Source organism: Peromyscus eremicus, chromosome 1, assembly GCF_949786415.1.
Source record: "Peromyscus eremicus chromosome 1, PerEre_H2_v1, whole genome shotgun sequence".
Classification (NCBI taxonomy): Eukaryota; Metazoa; Chordata; class Mammalia; order Rodentia; family Cricetidae; genus Peromyscus; species Peromyscus eremicus.
In genome coordinates this window covers 55,474,367-55,495,310 of record NC_081416.1, presented here as the reverse complement: position 1 = coordinate 55,495,310, position 20,944 = coordinate 55,474,367, and the positions used below count along the sequence as shown (strand labels likewise).

General features: G+C 48.5%; 1 protein-coding gene across 1 annotated transcript; it reads right to left on the bottom strand.

Moving 5' to 3' along the window:
- Positions 1-995: 995 nt before the first annotated feature.
- On the bottom strand, positions 996-20,476 carry Bbs1 (Bardet-Biedl syndrome 1). The gene is made up of 17 exons (XM_059263084.1): positions 20,271-20,476; positions 19,893-19,969; positions 19,754-19,788; positions 17,371-17,643; positions 16,792-16,838; positions 16,660-16,698; positions 16,488-16,560; positions 14,278-14,409; positions 13,046-13,152; positions 11,561-11,681; positions 11,260-11,418; positions 9,046-9,115; positions 8,319-8,477; positions 6,235-6,368; positions 4,512-4,646; positions 3,814-3,900; positions 996-3,564 (listed from the first exon to the last, which is right to left on the bottom strand). Exons 1-17 carry the CDS (start codon positions 20,315-20,317, stop codon positions 3,478-3,480), a joined length of 1,782 nt encoding a protein of 593 aa, XP_059119067.1. The 5' UTR covers positions 20,318-20,476; the 3' UTR covers positions 996-3,477.
- Positions 20,477-20,944: the final 468 nt, after the last annotated feature.

The window sequence follows — 20,944 nt, the reverse complement described above, 5'->3', positions numbered from 1 at the left end:
TGGATTCACTTTTGTAGTTTATATCTTCATTATACATGACTTATGAAGATTGTTGAGCACACATAAAGATCACTAGATCTGTTTTTATTTTTTGTGAATGGGAGGAATAACGTACGCCATGCACATGCGTGGAGTCAGAGGGTAACTCGAGGAAGTTGGTTCTTTCCACATGGCAACGGGTTGAATTCAGGTCGACAGGTTTGGCAGGGGGTACCTTTACTGAGCCATCTCTCTAGCCCTGTTCACTGTATTTGTAATCATATTTTCTTTGTTCTTCCTTTAAAAAATGACTTTAGGGGAGGGGTGTATTAAGGGGGGAGGGGGAGGGAGTGGGAAGAGAGGAGGGAGGGGAGGCTTTGGTCAGAAAGTAAAATAAATAAAGACTATTTTGGCGGAGACAGCAGTTCCCAGACCGGCCTGAAACTATGTAGCCCAGGGTGGCCTTGAACTTTGATATTCCTGCCTCAGCTTCCTGAATTTTGGGATTAGAGGTGTGACCGGCATCTGGCTTCGTTTTACATTTTTATGGTTCTTGCTTCTCTGCATGGATGAGACCACTATACAATATAGAATACAGCTTCATTTTTTTGTTTGTTTGTTTTTTGAGACAGGGTTTCTCTGTAGCAGCTCTGGCTGTCCTGGAACTCGCTATAGACCAGGCTGGCCCCAAACTCATAGAGATCCACCTACCTTTGCCTCCCGAGTATTGAGATTAAAGGCGTGCACCACCACCACCTGGCTTTTTTACTTTAAACTTTTTAATGTGAATGAGTTCCTACATGTATGTATGTACACCAGGTGGGTGCCTAGTGCCAAAAGTGGTGGTCAGGTCTTCTGAAACTGGAGTTAGACAGTTGTGAACCACACTATATGGGTGCCAGGAACTGAGCCCAGATCCTTTGCAAGATCAGCAAGTGCTCTTAATCACTGCGCCCCCCATCCAGCCCATTTCTGACTTTAGAGGGGATGGATTGTTTAATTAAATAAATTCAGTATGAGTTTTTTAAATTAGATGTTATTAGGCTATACACACACAAATAAATGCAATGATTAAATACATCTTTGAAAGGATACCATGAGGACTGAACAGAGGAGTTGAGAACTAAGAAAAACAGCTTGAAACTTAAAAGCCCACAAAATTTTCAGTCTCGGAAAAAAAAAGCAAACAATGACCATGAAAGAAGAGAGAAGAAAATCAGGATCAATCTAGTCCTCTCAGGAATGACTGCTTTATCAGATGTTGGGCTGAACTGGAGCTCCAGAGAGAACAGTACAGCCCTAGGACGGAATGCTCATCTATCCCCACCTCACAAAGCAACAATCAGGACCAGTAGAAACAGCACAGAAGCCAGAGGCTACGGGAGCTTTGTGTATAGGAAAACGATTTCCAGCTTTCATTTACCACCCGAACTATTAAACATGTGAGCTGAAGACAGCAATGTCCAGACAAGCGACATTAGAACGGGTCTTAAAAAGAAGCTCCCCATGGCTATGCTTTACCACACGAGGGCAGAATAAGAAGGAAGACGGGGTCTAGCCCTGGATAAGGGAAAAGGGAGTTCCTATAAGGGAACTCTCTTATAGGAGTCTACACAGAAGCAAGGTATGAGGGAGGTGTCCTGAGAAAAGAACTGAGGTTGGATGGGGAAATTTCCAATGGTATATTAGAAAACTAAGCAATGGAAAAAAAGCAGGTACCAATTCCATGAAAACATCTGAAAGCTCAAAAATGGTTGGTTAATTCTCAGCTTTGAATAGGTATGGAGAGAGTGCACATGAAATATTTTTGTTCTGATTTCACAGCTTGACTGGGGTGAAAGGGACTGGAACATCATCTGACCAAATACACAATCTAGCCTTGTCATAACACAGCCTCACTCACATAATCCCCGTGACAAGGGGCCCATCACCGTCTTGAGCAGACCTTCCATCCCTGCCAAGTTCTGCAGGTTAGGCTGGGATTTCTGAGTGACAGCAACACTCCCTCCCCGTCTCATCTTTCCGTCTCCATTAGACCTGCTCGCTCCAGCTGTGTCTCTACTGGCTGATATAGCAAGGCACCCTTTGCCATCCATGCTCAGGCAGTCTGTCTGTGAGGGGATGGGCTGTTTCTTTGGTCTAGGCTCATTGTCTCTTAGCCTGGCCCCCAGTGAAGGGTCAAGGTGGCAGCGTTACCCTAGTCCCCAAGTGGGCTCAGAAGCTGTTACTGGGCAGTGGTGGCCAGCTTGGAGCCATTGGTCTTGCGGGCAAAAGCTTGTTAGTATCACCTATTGGGCCAATTCTTCCCTTCTTCCCGAGGAGCTGCCAAGCCCTGACGGTGTTGAGAGCTGAAAGCAGTTTAGAATTAATCCAGTCAAATTCTTTTTTTTTTTTTTTTTCTACTGGAGAGGAGGTGGAAGCAGGAGGCAGGCCTGAGCTGTGTGCCACACACCAGGCTGAACTTGGTCAGACAGGAGAACACGCTGGTTTCCATGGAGCAGGGCTCCTGGTTCTCAAGTGGTTCAGAACGGTTCTTGAGGAGGGCCAGGGTTGGCTGCCACTTGGGATCCACACACATCTTCATGTCATATTGAGCCTCACTCATACCACTCGTGTACTTTTCAGTGACCTCATGCATACTCTGGCCACTGCACAGAAAACATCCCACCCTCTGGACCATCTTGGGCCTGGGCCTAAGTGCATCCTGACAGGTACTTATAGGCATCTGCCTCTTGGACCACTTCCCAGGTCCCAGAAATACTCCTCCTGGTGCCACCAGCCCCAGCTCTGCTATCTAGCTTGGTGTTCCATTTCAGGAACAATGTCTCTGGACATGAGCTTCTGGTCAGCAGCAGCTGCTATGTGGGAGCTCTGGCTGGGGCTGGGACCTCGAGCTCCTCACATGGATCCCCTCTATCCCCTGCACCACCTCCTCTGGCAATCTTTGTGGCTAGTCTAAGACTTGTGGACAGAGCCCTGTGTCTCCTGGGCTGCAAGGTAGAAAATGGAGCCCCTCAATCATCTGAGGAAGCTTAGCACGTGTGCCTGCAAGCTAAGCTGGCAGAAGCCAATGCCCCTAAAACCTTAAAGGGCCGCAGGGGCTCAGTCTCAGCTGAATTCCCAGGCCACGCCCTTGAACAATTGTGGCCTTGATCTGAAACAGATGAGTGGGAGGAAGGAAGGTCTGGGCCTGCGCTCACTTGATCACCTCAGATCTCTTCCTGGAACCCGGCAAGATCTCTTTAAAAAGCTGGGGAGGCTGGTAGGCAGCAAGATTTGCGGGACAGTGCTCAGGAGGAGTCTGAGGGAGGAGGAGCTGATTCTGAGCACTCCCTGTCTTGTGGCTCAGGCCCAGTGGCGAAGGTGGAGAGCAGGGACTGTTTCAGAGACAAACAGGAAGCCCACTACATCGCTGTGTGGGGGCGTGGCCTGGGGACACTGCAAGTCTCTGGATCCGGCTGACTCCATTCTGCGGAGGCTTGAATGCTGGCCCAGGGCTCAGGCAGCTGCCAGCCCCTCACTCACAGGCATGTTGATGTGGGCACTCAACAGGGGCGCACTCTGGCCTTCCCGGAGCACCAGCACCTAGGGAGGAGACATGGCGAAGGGGGCACACACCTTACCTCTCCTCTTTGCTAACAGCAAATCTTCTGTCGGTGCTGGCTCAAACGATAGGCTACCAGCCTATCTGTCTGAGGGACGGGAAGGCTGGGAGGCCTCTGCTGTGCTGACACACCCCACCGCGGCCCAGAGCCCCAGAGTCCTGTCCACCCCCATCCTACTGTCCTCCCCAGGGCCCCACGTGGCTCTCTGAAATACCGAAGGGCAACCTACCTTGATCATGTCTGAGATGCCCTTGCTACTGAGACTCTCCACAAAGGTCTCCAGTGGGTAGCTGAGTCCTGGCACCAGCAAAGGGACCTATGTTTGAGGGACAGAAATAAACTAGCCTTCAAAGCATTTGTGCCTGTCCTCTCTGCTGCATCTCAGGACTCTTCAGCCTGGGCAGGGATGACAAGCCAGATCCAGGGGACATGGTGACGGGAGGGTAAGTGCATGGCTGGGGCCCACGGGTGCCTGGTTAAACCTAGACCCCTTGACAGCTACCAAGGCCAGGGTTCATTCCTCCCTATTCAAGAGTCTTGGTTTTTGCTTCTCCCAACTTGAGGACACCTTGAGCCCTGGGGGAAACCCGGCCCTGTGGTTCTGTAGTGACTGGGGCAAAGGGTGGCTCCTCTTCTCCAGCAGGAACAGCTGGGTAGCATGAATTCTGGAGCTCCCCCACCTCCCCAGCAGCATGGGGCGGGTGGGGTGGGAGCAGAGGAAGAACTCACTCAGCTCTTTCCCAGCTCCTCTGTGTGGCCCCCTGGGGTCTCTCTGGCTGGGAAAAAGGCAGTGGAGGCAGGAGCCCAGTCTGGTCTCTGGCTTGTGTTGGTCTGCTGGCCACTCCCTTACCTCAACCTAACCGTTAGGGGCACCTCATCAGCCCCAGCCCTGATTGCTGGAGCCATGTCAACGTGGAGATCCAGTACCTTGAAGAAGGCCCGGGGCAGGGCATAGAGTGCCTCGTTGTACAGGAAGCAGATCTGCAGCCCCAGGACTGGCCGAGCTGTTGAGGTATTCTGTAGGTGAAGTGTTAGCTTAAAGGTGGGGCCCAGGCCTTGAACCTGTGGAAAGAGTAGATGGAGAGGCCCTTAGGACCCACTGGCCTTGAACACTGAATACCACCACCTTGCCTGCTGCTTCCACATCAATGCCCTCAAGCCACCCTTTTCCAGCTCTGTGTATCTGCTTATTTTTCTTTTTCTTTTGGTTTTTGTTTTTTTCAAGACAGGCTTTCTCTGTGTAGTTTTGGTGCCTGCCCTGGATCTCGCTCTGTAGACCAGGCTGACCTCGAACTTACAGAGATCCGCCTGGCTCTGCCTCCCGAGTGCTGGGATTAAAGGCGTCGCCACCACTGCCCGGCTGTGCATCTGCTTCTTAAAGGGCACGGAAGCCCAGAGGCGTACAGGATGGCAAAGGCAAAGATCAGGGAAGGTCTTGATAGAGGCTACTTAAGGAGTTGTGGGTAAAGTTGGCTTGGGGCTGCGGCTGTGCTCGTCACTGACCCCAGGGCCTGACGGCCTACTCTCATCCTGGTGGTTCAACGATTTAAACACCAGCCTGCACCCCATTCTAAGTGGCTCTGTAACCTTTTCTGTATCCAGCCTCTTTCTTCAGAAAAGAAACAAATGAAAGTAGGCGTGGTGGTGCACGCCTTTATCCCAGCACTCGGAGGACAGGAAGGCAGATCTCTGAGTTCAAGGCCAGCCTGGTCTACAGAGTGAGTTCTAGGAGAGCCAGGACTACACAGAGAAACCCTGTCTGGGGAGGCGGGGAGAAAAGAAAAGGAGCAACTGGAACACGGAGGCTCTAACAACACTCAGCAACACTCAGGCTCACTGAGAACTGGGGCTCCGTGGGCCTTGAGGTTGCGTGTGTGTGTGTGTGTGTGTGTGTGTGTGTGTGTGTGTGTGTGTGTATGTGTGTGTGTGTGTATGTGTGTGTGTGTGTATGTGTGGTGTATGTGTGTGTGTGTGTGTGTGTATGTGTGTGTGTGTGTGTGTGTGTGTATGTGTGTGTGTGTGTGTATGTGTGGTGTATGTGTGTGTGTATGTGTGTGTGTATGTGTGTGTGTGTACATGCTCAGGGCATGTAGGGTCAGGTCAAGGTAACCCTTCCCTATACCAGGCAGTCCTATTCCCAGGTTGCCCATGCCAACAGAAACCACTCTCTCCCTTGAACTGTGGCCAGAAGAATCCTTCCAGATTCCTGGGAGAAATGTCCCACTGTAACTACTATGTGCTTATACCCCACTCCAGCCTGGGGGTTTGTCTGAGGTACAGCATGGAACAGGGGACTATGTCTCCCTCTGGAGCCAGCCACAGGCGGGCAGAACAGAAGACTGAGCAGCCCTCCTGAGGAGCAGTATAGGAGGTAAGAGCAGCCCTCTTAGGAGGACAGGGCCTCAGTCTCTCCATCTGTGGGGAGGCAAGAAGGGAGCACAGGGCTTGGTATCCTCTCTCCTCTCTGGGTGCTTACCTGTGCAGCAGGAGGACCCACTCACCCCTAATGTCCCTACCCCTGGGTGCTTACCTGTGCAGCAGGAGGACCCACTCATCCCTGCCCCTACTGTCCTTACCCCTGGGTGCTTACCTGTGCAGCAGGAGGACCCACTCACCCCTGCCCCTAATGTCCCTACCCCTGGGTGCTTACCACAGCATGCAGCTTGAGTGGCTCCCGAGCTGTGGTTGACATGGGGCTCAGGCTGGACTCCAGGGCCTGCACATAGGCTCTGGCAGCCCGCAGGCGCAGCAGGTAGAGGTCTGTCTGGAAGGTTCGGTGCATGGCTGCAGAGGGAAACATGAAGGCTGAATGGAGCAGTGGGAGGGGAAGAGTACTCTTGTTCAGATCACGTGAGAAGAAAGGAGAAGGAAGACATGATAGGCAGGCAAGGCCTGCAGAAGCTGGGAATGTAGGGATAAGGAGTGCCATACTGGATGTGGTGGACCATACCCTATTTCCTCCTTATCTCGGTCTCCATCCCTGGTACCTTCTGTCCAGCCTTCAAGACTGGTGTTCCCTGTTTCAAGGCTGGTCTTGACCTTAGTCTTCTCACCTACCATCTTGTTCTCTGGATAATATAGGACCTGCTCTGACTCTGGCCACCCCTAAGAACATCAGCTTCTAGCTCCTTAAGGATTTAAACCTGTTCCCATAGCCACATGCCAAGCTCCATATATGTAGACATTGTTGTGTGGTGTGTCCCTAGCAGCTTGTGGGTGCCCAAGCCTGCCTCAGCTTTGAACTGCCTCATGGTCATCTCCATCTGAGGTCCCACCCACACCAAGTTCAACATAATGGAAACCAGCCTCACCCTGACTGGCTCACGGCACCTGTCCCACCCACTGTACCAGTCCCCAAGTCCCCTTGGTTCATCCCTTACCCCTACCCATTTGCCAAATGCATCTGACCCCTCTTCAAATCCACCTCTAGAGCCACAGCCCCCACTCTAATTGCTCTGGCGCTGGTTTGTTTGTTTGTTTTTCCTGTTGTTTTTTGTTTTTTAGTCAGGGTCTCACTATGTAGCTGATCATGAACTTCATATCCCACCTTCCACCTCCCAAGTGATAGGATTATAAGTGTGTGCCACCACATCCATCATGAAGATAGTTTTATAATTTTCTTTACTAGCCTTTGTACATTTTTTTCATTATATTTATTTCTAGGGATCTCTCTGCTATTGTGAATAGACATTTTCCTGTCATATTTGCCAGTCAGAGATTATTGGTACATATAAAAAGCATCCAAGTTTTTCAATTTTTATTCATTTATTTATTTTTAATGTGTATGAGTGTGCCTACATGTGGGTATGTGCATGTGAGTGCAGTGCCTGTAAAGGCCAGAAGAGGGCATCAGATCCACTGAAGAAGGCCTCAAGATAGTTGTAAGCGGCCAAGTGGGTGCTGGGAATCAAACCTGGGTCCTTTGGAAGAGCAGCCAGTGCTCTTAACTGCTGAGCCAGCTCTCCAGCCCAAGATTAAGAGACTTTGAGACTTTTATATCTGGTCACCTTATAGAACTTAACTCCCTACTGATTTTTTGACACTTTATACATTTACATACATATTTAGTTGTATTTTGTTTGGTTTGGTTTGCTTATTTGTTTTTTGGTTTTTCATGACAGAGTTTCTCTGTGTAACAGTCCTGGCTGTCTTGGAACTCACTTTGTAGACCAGGCTGGCCTTGAACTCACAGAGATCCGCCTGCCTCTGCCTCTCAAGTGCTGGGATTAAAGGTGTGTGCTGCCACCACCTGGCTGTTTGGTTTGTTTTTGAGACAAGGTCTCACTATGTAACTCTCCCTGACCTCAGACTCATAGAGACCTACTGTCTCTGCCTCCCAAGTGCCGGGATTAAAGGCGTGTGCTATCATCACACCCAGCAATATTTTTCACTCCTTTGTTTGTGCTCCAGCAGCCCTTGGAAGAAAGCATCTAGCACCCAACACGAAGTTAGCCGGACTGAGCTGCCTGGTATCATAGGTAACGAATGAATGGGTGAGCAGGAAAACTTAACAACAAGAACGCTGGTGAATTCTCCTTTTCTCTCGAGAATTCCTGCATCTGGAAGTAACTGCTGGCTCTGAATGCCAAGGGTCCCGACTCTCACTAACCACACCCTCTGCCGTGAGGATCGGTTTGTTACCTGAAGGCTATACCTCTGGCCTTCCCTGTTGGCTGAGGTCTCTCCCATGCTCAAGGCCCCCAGTGGGAGTCTCTGTTCTTCCAGGAGTCTTACCCGTGCCAGCTTCCCGCTCTCGCAAGGTCTGGTCCACATACAGCCGGGTCTTCCGGGGCACGTTGAGTTTTGTGGTCTGTGCTAGTGGGGGGCCCATCTCACCTGTCCCTTCCACAAACACTGCTGTACGCTTCAGGATCTTGATGATAAGGCCACCACCTGAGAAGTGGGCAAGAGAAACATATCCATTCCCCTGTCCTACCCCACATTCCCATTCTTCTCAAAACAATTACATTCATGTCCACACATGTCTTGTCTTTCTTACGAGATTCACTTTCTAGAAGGAATGAAATATCTCAAGTCTGCCTTTTTTCTCCTGAGGAAGGGACCCATGTAGCTTAGGAGAGCCTTGAACTTCCCTCTGTGTTAAAACATGACCTTGACCACCTTCCCAGGTGCTGCTATTACAGCTGTGTGGCAGCACATGTGGCTTCCAGCACTCTCCTATCACCAATTCATTCATTTCTTTAGTAGCTGTTTATGAAGTACTGTGATGTTCTTGGCACTATGGTGGATGCTGAGGGTGCTGGGTAAGCTGGAGAGGCACCGGCCTGACCAGGATTAGCTCCTAGGCAGAAAAATCCAACTGCTGATAAGCTGATCCAACCTTACACAGAACATGTGCGCAGGCCTGGCTTTCCACCTGTTTCTATCCACAGCCTCCTCCTTCCCCCCAGAATCTCATCTCTTCACCCCAGGCCCACCCCGTCCTTCCCAGAGTGCTCACCTCGAGTAGTCATGATGAGGGTGTTGTCCTCTCGCCCGTATCGGCCAAAGCAAAGGCTGGTTACTGCATCCTGTGTGGAGAAACCAGATTTCACCGGGGAAAACAGCTTGAGGAGAGCAAGATGGCCGGAGGGGAGAGCCCAGATCAAAGTAAAAACGGGTGAGATGTGAAGAGAAGCTGTGGCAATGCTGCCTTGGAAATACTTCTTGGATTATCCATCTCCCTCCCAACCTCACCGGCCCTGCTAAGCTCCACATGGAACACCCCTAGCCCTTTTTGGAGTGGTCTTCTAATCAGTCTCTTGGGCCACCTAGTCTGTGTCTCCACTGTGTCCTTGGTTGTCTCTACTGCCTTTCAGAACCACAACCCTCCAGTGGCTTTCGCTCTTCTTGGCAGGATATTTAAGATCTCCCACATCAGACTCCAATCGACCTTCCCCAGTTTTCTCCTGTATTCTCCTAACCCCTACCCTCCCAGTACATCAGGCCCAAGCACTGCCTTCAGATTTTATGTCGTGCTCATAAAACCACTTAGAATTTTGCGTTAGGAAATGTTCACACAGGGCTGGTGAGATGGGTCAGAGGGTAAGAGCACTTACTGTGCAGGTCTGACAACCTGCGTTCAATCCCAGGAACCCATGGGGGAAGGAGGGCTCATCCCTGTAACTTGTCCTCTTATCCCCACATGCTCACCTGGCACATGCTCACATGGAATATGTGTGTGTGTGTGTAAAAAGAGCCCTGGAACTGGAACTGGAGAGATGGCTCAGCAGTTAAAGGCACTGGCTGCTTTACCAGAGGACCTAGGTTTGATTCCCAGCACCCACATGGTGGCCTGTAACTCCAGATTCAAGGGATCCTATGTCCTTTTCTGGCCTCCATGGGAACTATGAACTCACGGTGCACAGACATGCATGCAGGCAAACAGCCACACACACAAAATTATTTTAATAAAAAAAGATTCTAACTGGTTATCCAATACCAAGTAGTCAGCTCTGAACTCATATACATACTAAAATGAACTGATCAGATAATAAGTGTGTGTGTAAAATAATAACAACTAAAGAAAGAGAGGCCAAGCTGGGTGGCAGTGGTGCATGCCTTTAATCTCAGCACTCGGGAGGCAGAGGCAGGCAGATCTCTATGAGTTCAAGGCCAGCCTGGTCTACCAAGCAAGATTCAGGACAAGCACCAAAACTACACAGAGAAACCCTGTCTTGAAAAAAAAAAAAAAAAAAAAAAAAAAGCAAAAAGAGGCCACAATTTGTTTGTTTGTTTGTTTTTGAGACAGGGAGGGTTTCTCTGTGTAGTTTTGGTGCCTGTCCTGGATCTCGATCTATAAACCAGGCTGGCCTTGAACTCACAGAGATCTTTCTGCCTCTGCTTCCCAAGTGCTGGGATTAAAGGCGTGTGCCACCGCCGCCTGGCCTAAAAGAGGCCACAATTTTGAGAGGGAGCAAGGAGAATGGGTACATTAGAAGAGTTTGAGGGAGGAAAGGAAAAATGATATAATTATATTTTAATAATAATAATAAAGAACAGGGCATAGTGGCACAGCCTTTTAATCCCAGCACTCAGGAGGCAAAGGCAGGTAGAACTCTGTGAGTTAGAGGCCAACTTGGTCCACAGAGTGAGTTCCAGGCCAGCTAGACCCTGTCTCAAAAAAAAAAAAAAAGAACTTTTATGCCCCTCAGCCTTTGTTCATGCTGTTCCTGGTCTAGAGTGCTCCTCTGACATTTACCCAGTTGGCAAACTGATTTGCCACCTCTCCTGTGGCAACTGTACACATCATGATGGGTTTAACCAGTATTTCTGAGACTTGTCCCTACGGGGTCAGGAGAGGCAGTGAAGAAGCAGGGCCAGGTGGATGGGGGAGGGGCGGATGAGGCCCCACCCAAGCTAAGGAGTTATTGGCAGTCCATGGCTGCTGGAGGTAGGGAGTCATTTCTCTTCAGGGGTGTAGCCACCGGTAAGTTGGTCATGGGTCAGTAAATACACCCACCCCATACACATGCCAACAGCCCTGAGTAAAGCAAGTAGGTTAAAAAAAAAAAAAAAAAAAAAAGACATGAAAGTTGGGGAAAAGGGTACCAGGGAGTGGGGAGTTAAAAGGGGAATGTGGGTGGATGACATCAATTACATACATACATAAAAATTATGAAGGGAAAAGGGCTGGGGTAAGAAGAGCCGGCAGCAGCGCTGGGGGAGTGCTCACAGGGGCATGGATGACGTTAAGCAGGGCCTTGTCACGGTAAATGCGGACCTCCCCATTGGCCAGGGCAGCCATGACAGCCTGCAGGCCCCGGGAACGCTGCTCCAGGAGGTTCATGGTCAGGATGGCTGCAGGCATCTGCACTGTCCACAGCTTCTTACCCTAGCAAGGAACAGCCAGTGTGTCTGCAGGGAGTTCAGGCCTTCAAGTGGAAAGAAAGGGCAGCCGGAGCAGAAGGGAAGGGAGAGCTCTGGGCTCACAGGGCAGATGGTGTGGAGGGGTGGGGGCTTGCCAGAGACCACACCTTGTGGGTGAAGCCATGCAGACTCTCCTGGGTGCTGCCCACCACCAGGGTCTTGTGTACCCGGACCAGCCCCACAGGCTGGGCACTCAACTCGATGCAATACTTGGGGTGTTTGGAGTCTCTGTGGAATAAACACACAATCTCTGCCCAGAGGAGCCTTGCCTCTAGCTCCCGGCTGACCCATCCCTTCTAAGCACTCCCAGATTAGCCTGAAAGCACCCCTGGTCCTGAGCAGATGATGGGATTATTTCTCCAACTACCACTTTGTAGATATGTGACCTTGCCCTCCTGCCCTTCACAATGGTGACAAGTCTAACAGCTGGGATTTCAGAGTTGAGAATACATTTTCCTTAGAGCACTCTAGCCAATGCTATTAGACCTGGGAAGTTTAGTGGTTTATCAGAAAAGGATCTTTAGTTTTCCAGTCTCTCCATTTTAGTTTTTCCTTTTCCAGAAGAAACTGTTAATTCTTGATTAAAATCCTAATAGCTTCATTCACTTCCTACTGGCCACAGCTTTAAGTCTATACCATTTGGCTAACCTCTGCCACCTCCAGCAAAGCATCAGAATTATTTAGACATACAAGTTCATCTACTTTGTCTGAACGTGGAAGACCACTGTAGCAGCATTACTAGTGAAAGACACGTGGCCACCAAGTGGCTAAGGTAAATACATCTACACAGGTATTTACATATCTAAGTTCCTTTTCCAGAAATTACCCCAGGCTCCGACCCACTTTTCTTCAGGCCATCTAATGACTGTGGGTCTCCGCTGGCTTCTGGGCTCTGCTCCAAGGCTGGTACAGATTCCTGGGCTCTAGGAATTCTCCTTTCTTAGCCTTCCAAATGTTGGGACTACAGGTGCACGGCCCTTCAAGTCACTCCCGCAGAGGATGTTTCTTCCCACCGAGCCTCCACTGCTCCTCAGTAAGCACCCATCTAACTTGCAATAGCTGTGATGCCTGTCCTCCCCAGGAAGGCAGGAGCTGTGTTTACAGCATTCCATCACCTCCAACACTCTGGACACTGCTAAATGCATAGTAGATACTCAATAAATCTGGGGCTGGGCGGTGGTGGCGCACGCCTTTAATCCCAGCACTTGGGAGGCAGAGCCAGGTGGATCTCTGTGAGTTCAAGGCCAGCCTGGGCTACAGAGTGAGTTCCAGGAAAGGGTCCAAAACTATATGGAGAAACCCTGTCTTGAAAAAACAAAAACAAAAAGAAAAACAAAACAAAACAAAAACACAAAAAAAACCCCACCAATATAACAAGCACAAGGGATTGTATCTGTTTCCTCCACCTCTGATTGTACTGTTGTGTATTACAACCATTGTGCCAGGCTCTCACTTTGCCACCCTCCTCCTCCCCTCTACTCTCACCAGTTCAACCTCCTTTACGAATTCTTTTATCTTTTCAATCCCAAAGTCAGCCCCCAACCCCCTGATCATCTTGTAAGCCTCTGAAACCACCACACAACTGTGGCTACCTTCTCAGGATATAGATGCTCCCATTTCGGCAGGCAGCAGTCAGCCGGAACTCCACATCAAACTGGCCAGAAACCTCCAGGAAGACAGGGACACTGGGCAGGCTCATCTGCAGAGAAAAGGCTCCAAACATACTGACCATAGTTGGAAGAAAGTGTTAATTCTTGGTTAAAATCCTAATAGCTTCATTCACTTCCTACTGGTCACAGCTTTAAGTCTATACCATTTGGATAAACTCTGCCGCCTCCAGCAAAGCATCAGAATTATCTAAGTATCTAATTGTCTACTTTGTCTGAACATGGAAGACCGCTGTAGCAGCATTAATAATAATGAAAAACTTTCAAGTGGACAATATGTTGCAAGGTACATACATCTATATATGTATTCACATGTGTATCTACATAGAGAATGGCTATGTGGGGCCTTTAAAAGGGCTGATATGAAGCTGGGAGTGGTGTGATACACCATAATACCAACACTCGGGAGATGGAGACAGGAGGATCACAAGTTTAAGGCTATCCTAGACTACACTGAAAAACAAAAACAAAAACAAAAAAAGCCAAGAATAAGACAAAAAGATTGATGTGGTTTTGTAAACACAGGAAGACACTGACATCACATGGTAATGTGAAAGAACAAATTGTTGGATTCTGCACACAAGCCTGTTTATCCCTGTACTGCTTATACTTAACATCACCTTAACAAAACCCGTGAGGAGTTTCAATTGAGGAACTACCTTTATCAGGTTGGCCTGTGGGCAATTGTCTTGATTGTTAATTGAGGTGGCAAGGCACACCTTGAATTCATTGGTCAGGCTCTGAACTGTCTGAGTGAAGAAAGGCAGCTGAAGATTAAGCACAAGCAAGCAGACTCCATGGGCGTATTCCTTTGTCTCTGCCCTAGACTGTGGATGTCAAGCGGCCAGCTGCTCGAGTTCCCTAAAGTGATATACTGGACCCTGGAGTTGTAATTCAATCAAACCCTTTCTTCCCCAAGTTGCTCCTGATCAGGGTATTTTACCACAGCAGCAATCATGAAACTCTGTATAAAATTAGAATGTTTGAATCAAGCTAGATAACCATGCCACACGTGAGAACATCTAGAAGGATCCACGCTAAAGCTTTCGTACTAGATCTAGCAGTAGCGAGCTCTCGCTTTCCTTCAGTGGATGGACACTACCCACAACTGAGAGAACGAGGAGGAGGATGCAGCCTGACCGTGACCTGACACTGACCTTGGTCAAAACGGTGAAGGCCTCAGGGTCAAGCACTAGGAGCTCCTTGTTCTCAGTGCCCAGCACCAGACAGGACACAGCATCCTCATCTGCAAGGTTCTTCTTCAGGGTGGTCATGGTGGTGATGACTGTCTGCAGAAGGACTCCACCGTGGCCCCAGACACCCCCAGAGCAGAGGAGGGAAGGAAGAGGGCAAAAGAGGAGCAAGCATGAGGCGTCTCTGAATGTTAATGGCAAAAGTGTTTTTGCAACAGACCTAAATTCTCTTTTTGTTTTTTCGAGACAAGGTTTATCTCTGTAGCTTTGGAGCCTGTCCTGGATCTTGCTCTGTAGACCAGGCTGGCCTCGAAACTCACAGAGATCCGCCTGGCTCTGCCTCCCGAGTGCTGGGGTTAAAGGCGTGCACCACCACCGCCCAGCCAAACCTAAATTCTTAACAATGAGTTTTGTCACCAGGTGGTGAGATCCAGGACAGGCACCAAACGGCATAGAGAAACCCTGTCTCAGAAAAAAACAAAACAAAACAAAAACCAACCAACCAAACAAACAAACAAAAACAATGAGGCTTGTCTAAACCACTTATGAGCTATTCATATAGTCAAAACCAACATGGCCACACACTTAAGAGCTGAGTATGTGGCTCATACCTGTAATCCCAGCACTGGTGAAGCAGAGGCAGGAGGATTGCTGCATGTTCAAGGTGAGCTTGGCTTATAAATCTAGTTCCCCAGTTCCAGGCCAGTCAGAACCACCTAGCAAGACTTTGTCTCAAAAACTAAACAAGCCAGGCGTTGGTGGCACACGCCTTTAACCCCAGCACTCGGGAGGCAGAGACAGGCGGATCTTTGTGAGTTCGAGGCCAGCCTGGTCTACAGACTGAGATCCAGGACAGGCACCAAAACTACACAGAGAAACCCTGTCTCGAAAAACAAAACAAAACAAAACAAAACAAAACAAAACAAAAAACAACCTAAACAAAACAAAACTCATTAAACAACAACAAAAACATGATTTGAAAGAAGATCCAAACTGGCAGTGGTGGTGCATGCCTTTAATCCCAGCACTCAGGAGGCAGAGGCAGTCGGATCTCTGTGCGTTTGAGGCCAGCCTGGTCTACAGAGTGAGTTCCAGGACACCTAGGGCCACACAGAGAAACCCTGTAGCCAAAAATACAAAAACAAGAACAAAAAACAAAAAAAGCAACCAAAACAAACAAATGAAAGAAATCACAAATAACCAAACAATTAATGTTAAGAGTTCTCAAAGGCTATTTAAGGCTCAAAATATGGTGTTCTCAAAATATTACTCAAGAGAAGCAGCATAAAAAAACAATCTGTGAAGGAAATGTACAGAAATGCTAAGAAGTGGGTGTCCCTAGGTAGTGGAATCATCTTTATATTTCTCTTTATTTTCTGAATATTCTGCAATAAGAATTATTATCTTTACCCTTAAGAATTTAAGTTTGGGGTTGGAGAGATGGCTCAGAGGTTAAGAGCACTGGCTGCTCTTCCAGAGAACCTGAGTTCAATTCCCAGCAACCACATGGTGGCTCACAACCCTCTGTAGTGAGATCTGGTGCCCTCTACTGGCCAGCAGGAATACATGCAAGTAGGACACTGTATACATAATAAAGAAAAGAAAACAAGTTTGATAATTACTATCATGTCACAGCTGTTCATAGCCATCCCTGTTAACTGCAAATATAGAAGACACCCTGCTTTGAGACCCTAGACATGGAGTACGGCTGGAAGGAAAACTGCAGAGTGCCACTGGCCAGGTTCAGCGTTAGAATTAACTGCTGATGTTGCATGGTCTCTCTCTCTTTGTGTGAGTGTTTGGAGGTGGGGATATAGTTCTGTTGGTAAAATGCTTGCCTGGCAAGTAGGAGCTGAATTTGATCCCCAGAAGCCATGCAAGACATGCCAAGCAGAGTGACACGTCCCTGTAATACCAGCACTTGGGGAGGCTGAGACAGCTGCACCCCTGGGGCTCCCTGGCCAGCCAGTGTAGCCTAACTGGTGAGCTCAAGCTATGTCAAGAGTGACTTTATATCAAAGGAGCTGGATGGCATTTCTGAGGATATCACCTGAAGTCATCCTCTGGCCTCCACACCCATGCATGCACACATATACACCTGCCCACACATGAGCATACACAATTTAAAAAATGTACGCACCTTTACAGGGCAACAAAAAGAGAAGGGGCGTTACCTGGCGCTTGATAACCTTGGACTTGTGCTGGTTCACAAACGCCTCCATTTCACTCAGCTCCAGCTGCAGAAACCTGCACACACACAGAATTAGCACCTACATGCCATGGCCTGGCTGCCCCCGGGGCCAGTCCACAGATGCCCGCTTTGCCCTGCCTCCACAGGACTCCTACCTGAGCGACTGGACAGACAAAGGCACCTCTGCCTTTTCCCTGCAATGAGAATGGCCAAAATGGCGGCTTTAGTGAGGGGTCACAGGAAAGTTTTGGGATGAAGCCATGGAAAGTGGGGAAGCGGACCCTCACCGGATGCCCTCCAGCATCTCCTTCAGGGTTAAGGGGTCGATCCGGTCCTGTGTCAGCATGGAAAGAAGGGAGAGCCTGTGAGCTCAAGCAGCCATGTCCTCAACCGTCTTACTACGTCTATATCTGGAGACAAGGGGCAGGTCTTCTTCCTCTATGCTTGTTCCTAACTGCCTGACATGAACCCCAAGTCCAAGACCTGGATTTGAACTCAGTCTCAGGACCATGTTCACGCCTATCATCCTCTTTACTGTTGCTCTCCCAGGGATCCCTACTCTCCAGGGTCATCCCCCACTCACTCCATAGTGAGTCTCTCCCTTCTTCGGTTTCCCTTCCCCCACAGGTAGGAGGGGATGTGGCTAGTGCATAGCGACTCTCTGGTTTCTGCTCTCCAAAGGGCCTGGCTCAGTGCCTCCCTGGAAGGTATTTCTTGGGGCCGAGCACAGCATCTCACTGCTGATGGCAGAGGTGGGCCACAGCCTATCTCCCACTATCGGCCCACTTGTGAGCCCGCTCTTCTGAGTCTGGTCCTCCTCATCCAGCAGCTGCTGTCTTTGCAATCTTGTTGCCTAGGTCACTTACCTCTTTGGCTTGGTTCCAAAGATCTTGTTCCAAAGGGTTTGGCGGTAACTGGGGCAGGCTGAACTTGAAGTAGGGTCTGAGATTCTTATACACATAGACACAAGGTCCTGAGGCCAGCGCCAGGGCTGGCGTCCTGGGTTCATGTTGCTCCATGAGGAAGGTGGCAGCAGAGGCCGGCAGGGCGGGCAGTGGGCTTTCTGTCAGCACGGCTGGTCCTTTGAGCACCTTCAGACGGGGCTGCTGCCCACCTGGGCCAAGGTCTCCCACCACCAGCTGCAGGGAGAGGAGGCCATTTAGCATAATGGTCATTTCTTCAATGACCTTCTTAGGCTCAGCCTTTCTGTTGGTGTTTACTAATCCATCCTCACATGCACAAAGGTTTTGCTGTGGGCTTGGAAGAAGTATCCCCTTAGGAAAGCTAATGAGCTGTTCTGAACTCAGGTTTCTCTCTTGCAAAATGGGAATGCTACCCTATGACATCTGGAGAAGATCAAATGGAATCCTGAGTTATAGAGGCTGGTGACTGCTCAGGGTGACAGATAAGGGGTTTCTCCATCATTCATTCCTTTTCTTTTACTGTGATGGTGGGGACTGAACCCAGGACTTTGAACACGGTTGTAATAGTCTCTGTTAGGAGGCTAAATATATTTATGTTATATTTGTATTGAAATCAAGATTTTTGTTTGTTTTGTTTTGTTTTTGAGATAGGGTTTCTTTGTGTAGCCCTGGCTGTCCTGGAACTCACTCTGTAGACCAGGCTGGCCTCGAACTCAGAGATTCACCTGGCTCTGCCTTCCTAGTGCTGGGATTAAAGGTGTGTGACACCACAGCGTGGCTGAAATCAAGTTTTTGCTAAGGAAAATTTCTAATTATAAGGAAAAGTAGAGAGAAAAATACTATGGACCCCTATAAAAGCACTATCAGCTTCTACAATCACCAGCCTCTTGATAATTTATGCTCTCTTGAGAAACAGAAAAACCTCACTTCCCTGAGTTTTGTCTCCCTTCATATTCTAAATTACATATATTTATATGTGTGTGGGCACATCCATGCCACAGCATATATGTAGAAATCAGAGGATCAGAGCTGGTTCTCTCCTTCTACCCCATGCATCCAAGGACCCAACTCAGGTCATCAAGCTTAGCAGCGAGCACCTATACCCAATGATAATTTAATGCCTGTTCCCAGTCAAGGTATTTTCCCTTGCACCAAAGAATCATGTCACAGTATCTGAACTCTGAGTCTGTATGCTCACTTTGACAGCACATATACTAAAACTTGGATGTTATAGAGAAGATTATTAGCATAGTCTCTACTCAAAGATGACACACAGAAATTGGGCAGGGTGGTGCATGTCTTTAATCCCAGCACTTGGGAGGCAGAGGATCTCTGTGAGTTTGAGGCCAGCCTGGAACCTCGTCTACATAGAGAGTTCCAAGACAGCCAAGACTACTACACTGAGAGACTTTATCTTAAAACAAAACAACAATAACAAAAAAAACAAACCAGTTTTGTGAATCATTTCTCATTTTTAAGCCCCCCCTTTTTTTGTACGATAAACTAAAAAATTAAGCAATAACACTTAGACAAAAAGGATTGGGGCCTGTAGTGGGCAAAGGTGCTTGCCACCAAACCTGATGACCTGAGTTCAGTCACTGGAACCGACATGGGAGAGAACAGACTCTCAAAAGCTGCCACCTGACCGCCACACTTCATGTCCCCTCCCACACACTAAATAAATAAACAAAAATCTCAAAATTAACTTTGCTGCTAATTTTGTTTTGGGATGGGGATGGTTTTTTTTTTGTTGTTGTTGTTTGTTTGTTTGTTTTTGAGGCAGGGTCTGTCTCACTATGTAATTCTGCTGGTCTCAAACTTGTCAGGCCAGCCCCAAACTCAGAGATCCATCTGTCTTTTTTGCACAAATGCTGTTATTAACGGCATGCATACATCACCACTCCTGGCCCCCAAATTAATTCTTAGAGACTTAATGTCTTGGTATTATGAATCTACATTTTGCTTTCTGTTTTATTTCTACAGATCATGTTATAAAATTAATATTCACTTTCTAAATTAAAAAGAAATACCAAGGTTGGAGAGATATCTCAGCGGTTAAGAGGTCTGGCTGCCCTGGGTCCCAGCACCCAACATGGTAGCTCACAACGGTCTGTAACTCTAGTTCTAAGGGATCTGACACCCTCACACAGACATACGTGCACGAAAAACACCAATGCACATAAAATAATAATAAATAATTAATTAAAAGAAAGAAAGAAGTTCCAACTAAATGTGTCTTTTCAGTACTAGTGGGCTCCAGAGTATGTTGAGCCTCTTCGCGAATCTCACTTCTGAATTTTCCCCACTCAACTTTCTGATTGCTTACCTTGTACTCCCCATCGCCATGCAAATCTGCCAGAGCTGGAAAACACAAGACGGTCGTAAATGAGAATCCCAAAGGTTTCACCGTTACCTAATCTTGCCATCCTCCTAAAATCTGGGCGTTCCTAGGTCTGGAGACTCACCTAGGCAGGAGGAGAAAGTGTGGATGTTGGCCATGGGGTCGTAGTGAGCGTCCAGCCATTTCGAATTGGCTTCGTTGCTGCGAGGGAAAGGAGAGAATAGTTGGAAAGTGAGTCCCACAGGAAAGGAAGAAAGTTCTGAGTAAAAGGATGCCTAAGACTGAGAGCACGGAGAAAGGCGAATCTGGGATCAATTGCCGCCCGGAGTGATCTGCCGATCACATACACACAGACACTCTTGGCCTTCGGCTTCAGTTACTGATTTATAAAGGACCTTTCCAGAACTTCCAGCGCTGCCCGAAAGCAAGAGTCCAGGACCCGGCACCAAGGCACCGTCTACTCATCTGAGGGAAAGGAAGCCGTGAGCACCCGGGACTTCACCTCTCAGCTCTCCCGCTGTCGGAATCCGATGAAGACGCAGCAGCCATCTTTCCTGGCGTCGCCTTGGCAACCACCTCCGCCGTAGCGCAACGCCCAATAGTACCCGGACACCCGAAAGTACAGAAACAAACGTTCCGGAATGAAATTGTCCCGGCTGGAACCAAACCAGAAAAGCGCCTGTTTCCTTGCCCGCGTTTTCCCTTGCAGCATTATTTTGATTTATGGTTTCTGCATCAATAACAGGATCCTTGGCTTCGAGGCCTGGGGAGGGGCCCTTGTTGGGGGTTAAGACCTCCAAAATGAACTGCCTCAATTTTTATGGTTAACCCAATTGAAAAGGGTCATGTCCTTTCTGATTGTCATACTGTAGAGGTCCAGGATCCGAGGATTAAAGGGAGGGGTCTCAAGTTAATGCGTGTTCTAGTTCTTAAATTCTGGGAACATTTTAAAGTACAAGAATGCTTGCTGCTCTTGCAGAGGAACCCAGTTCGCTTCTCAGCAACCACTTGACAGCTCACAATTCTATAAGTCTATAGTTCTCGGGGATCTGATGCCGTCTTCCAGCTTCTGCTGGTACCAACACACAGTGAGAAAATGCACACATAAAAATAAACCTTAAAAAAATATGTCACAAAGGAGAGCTGCAGCACTCACACTGTGCCTTTGTGCTTTAT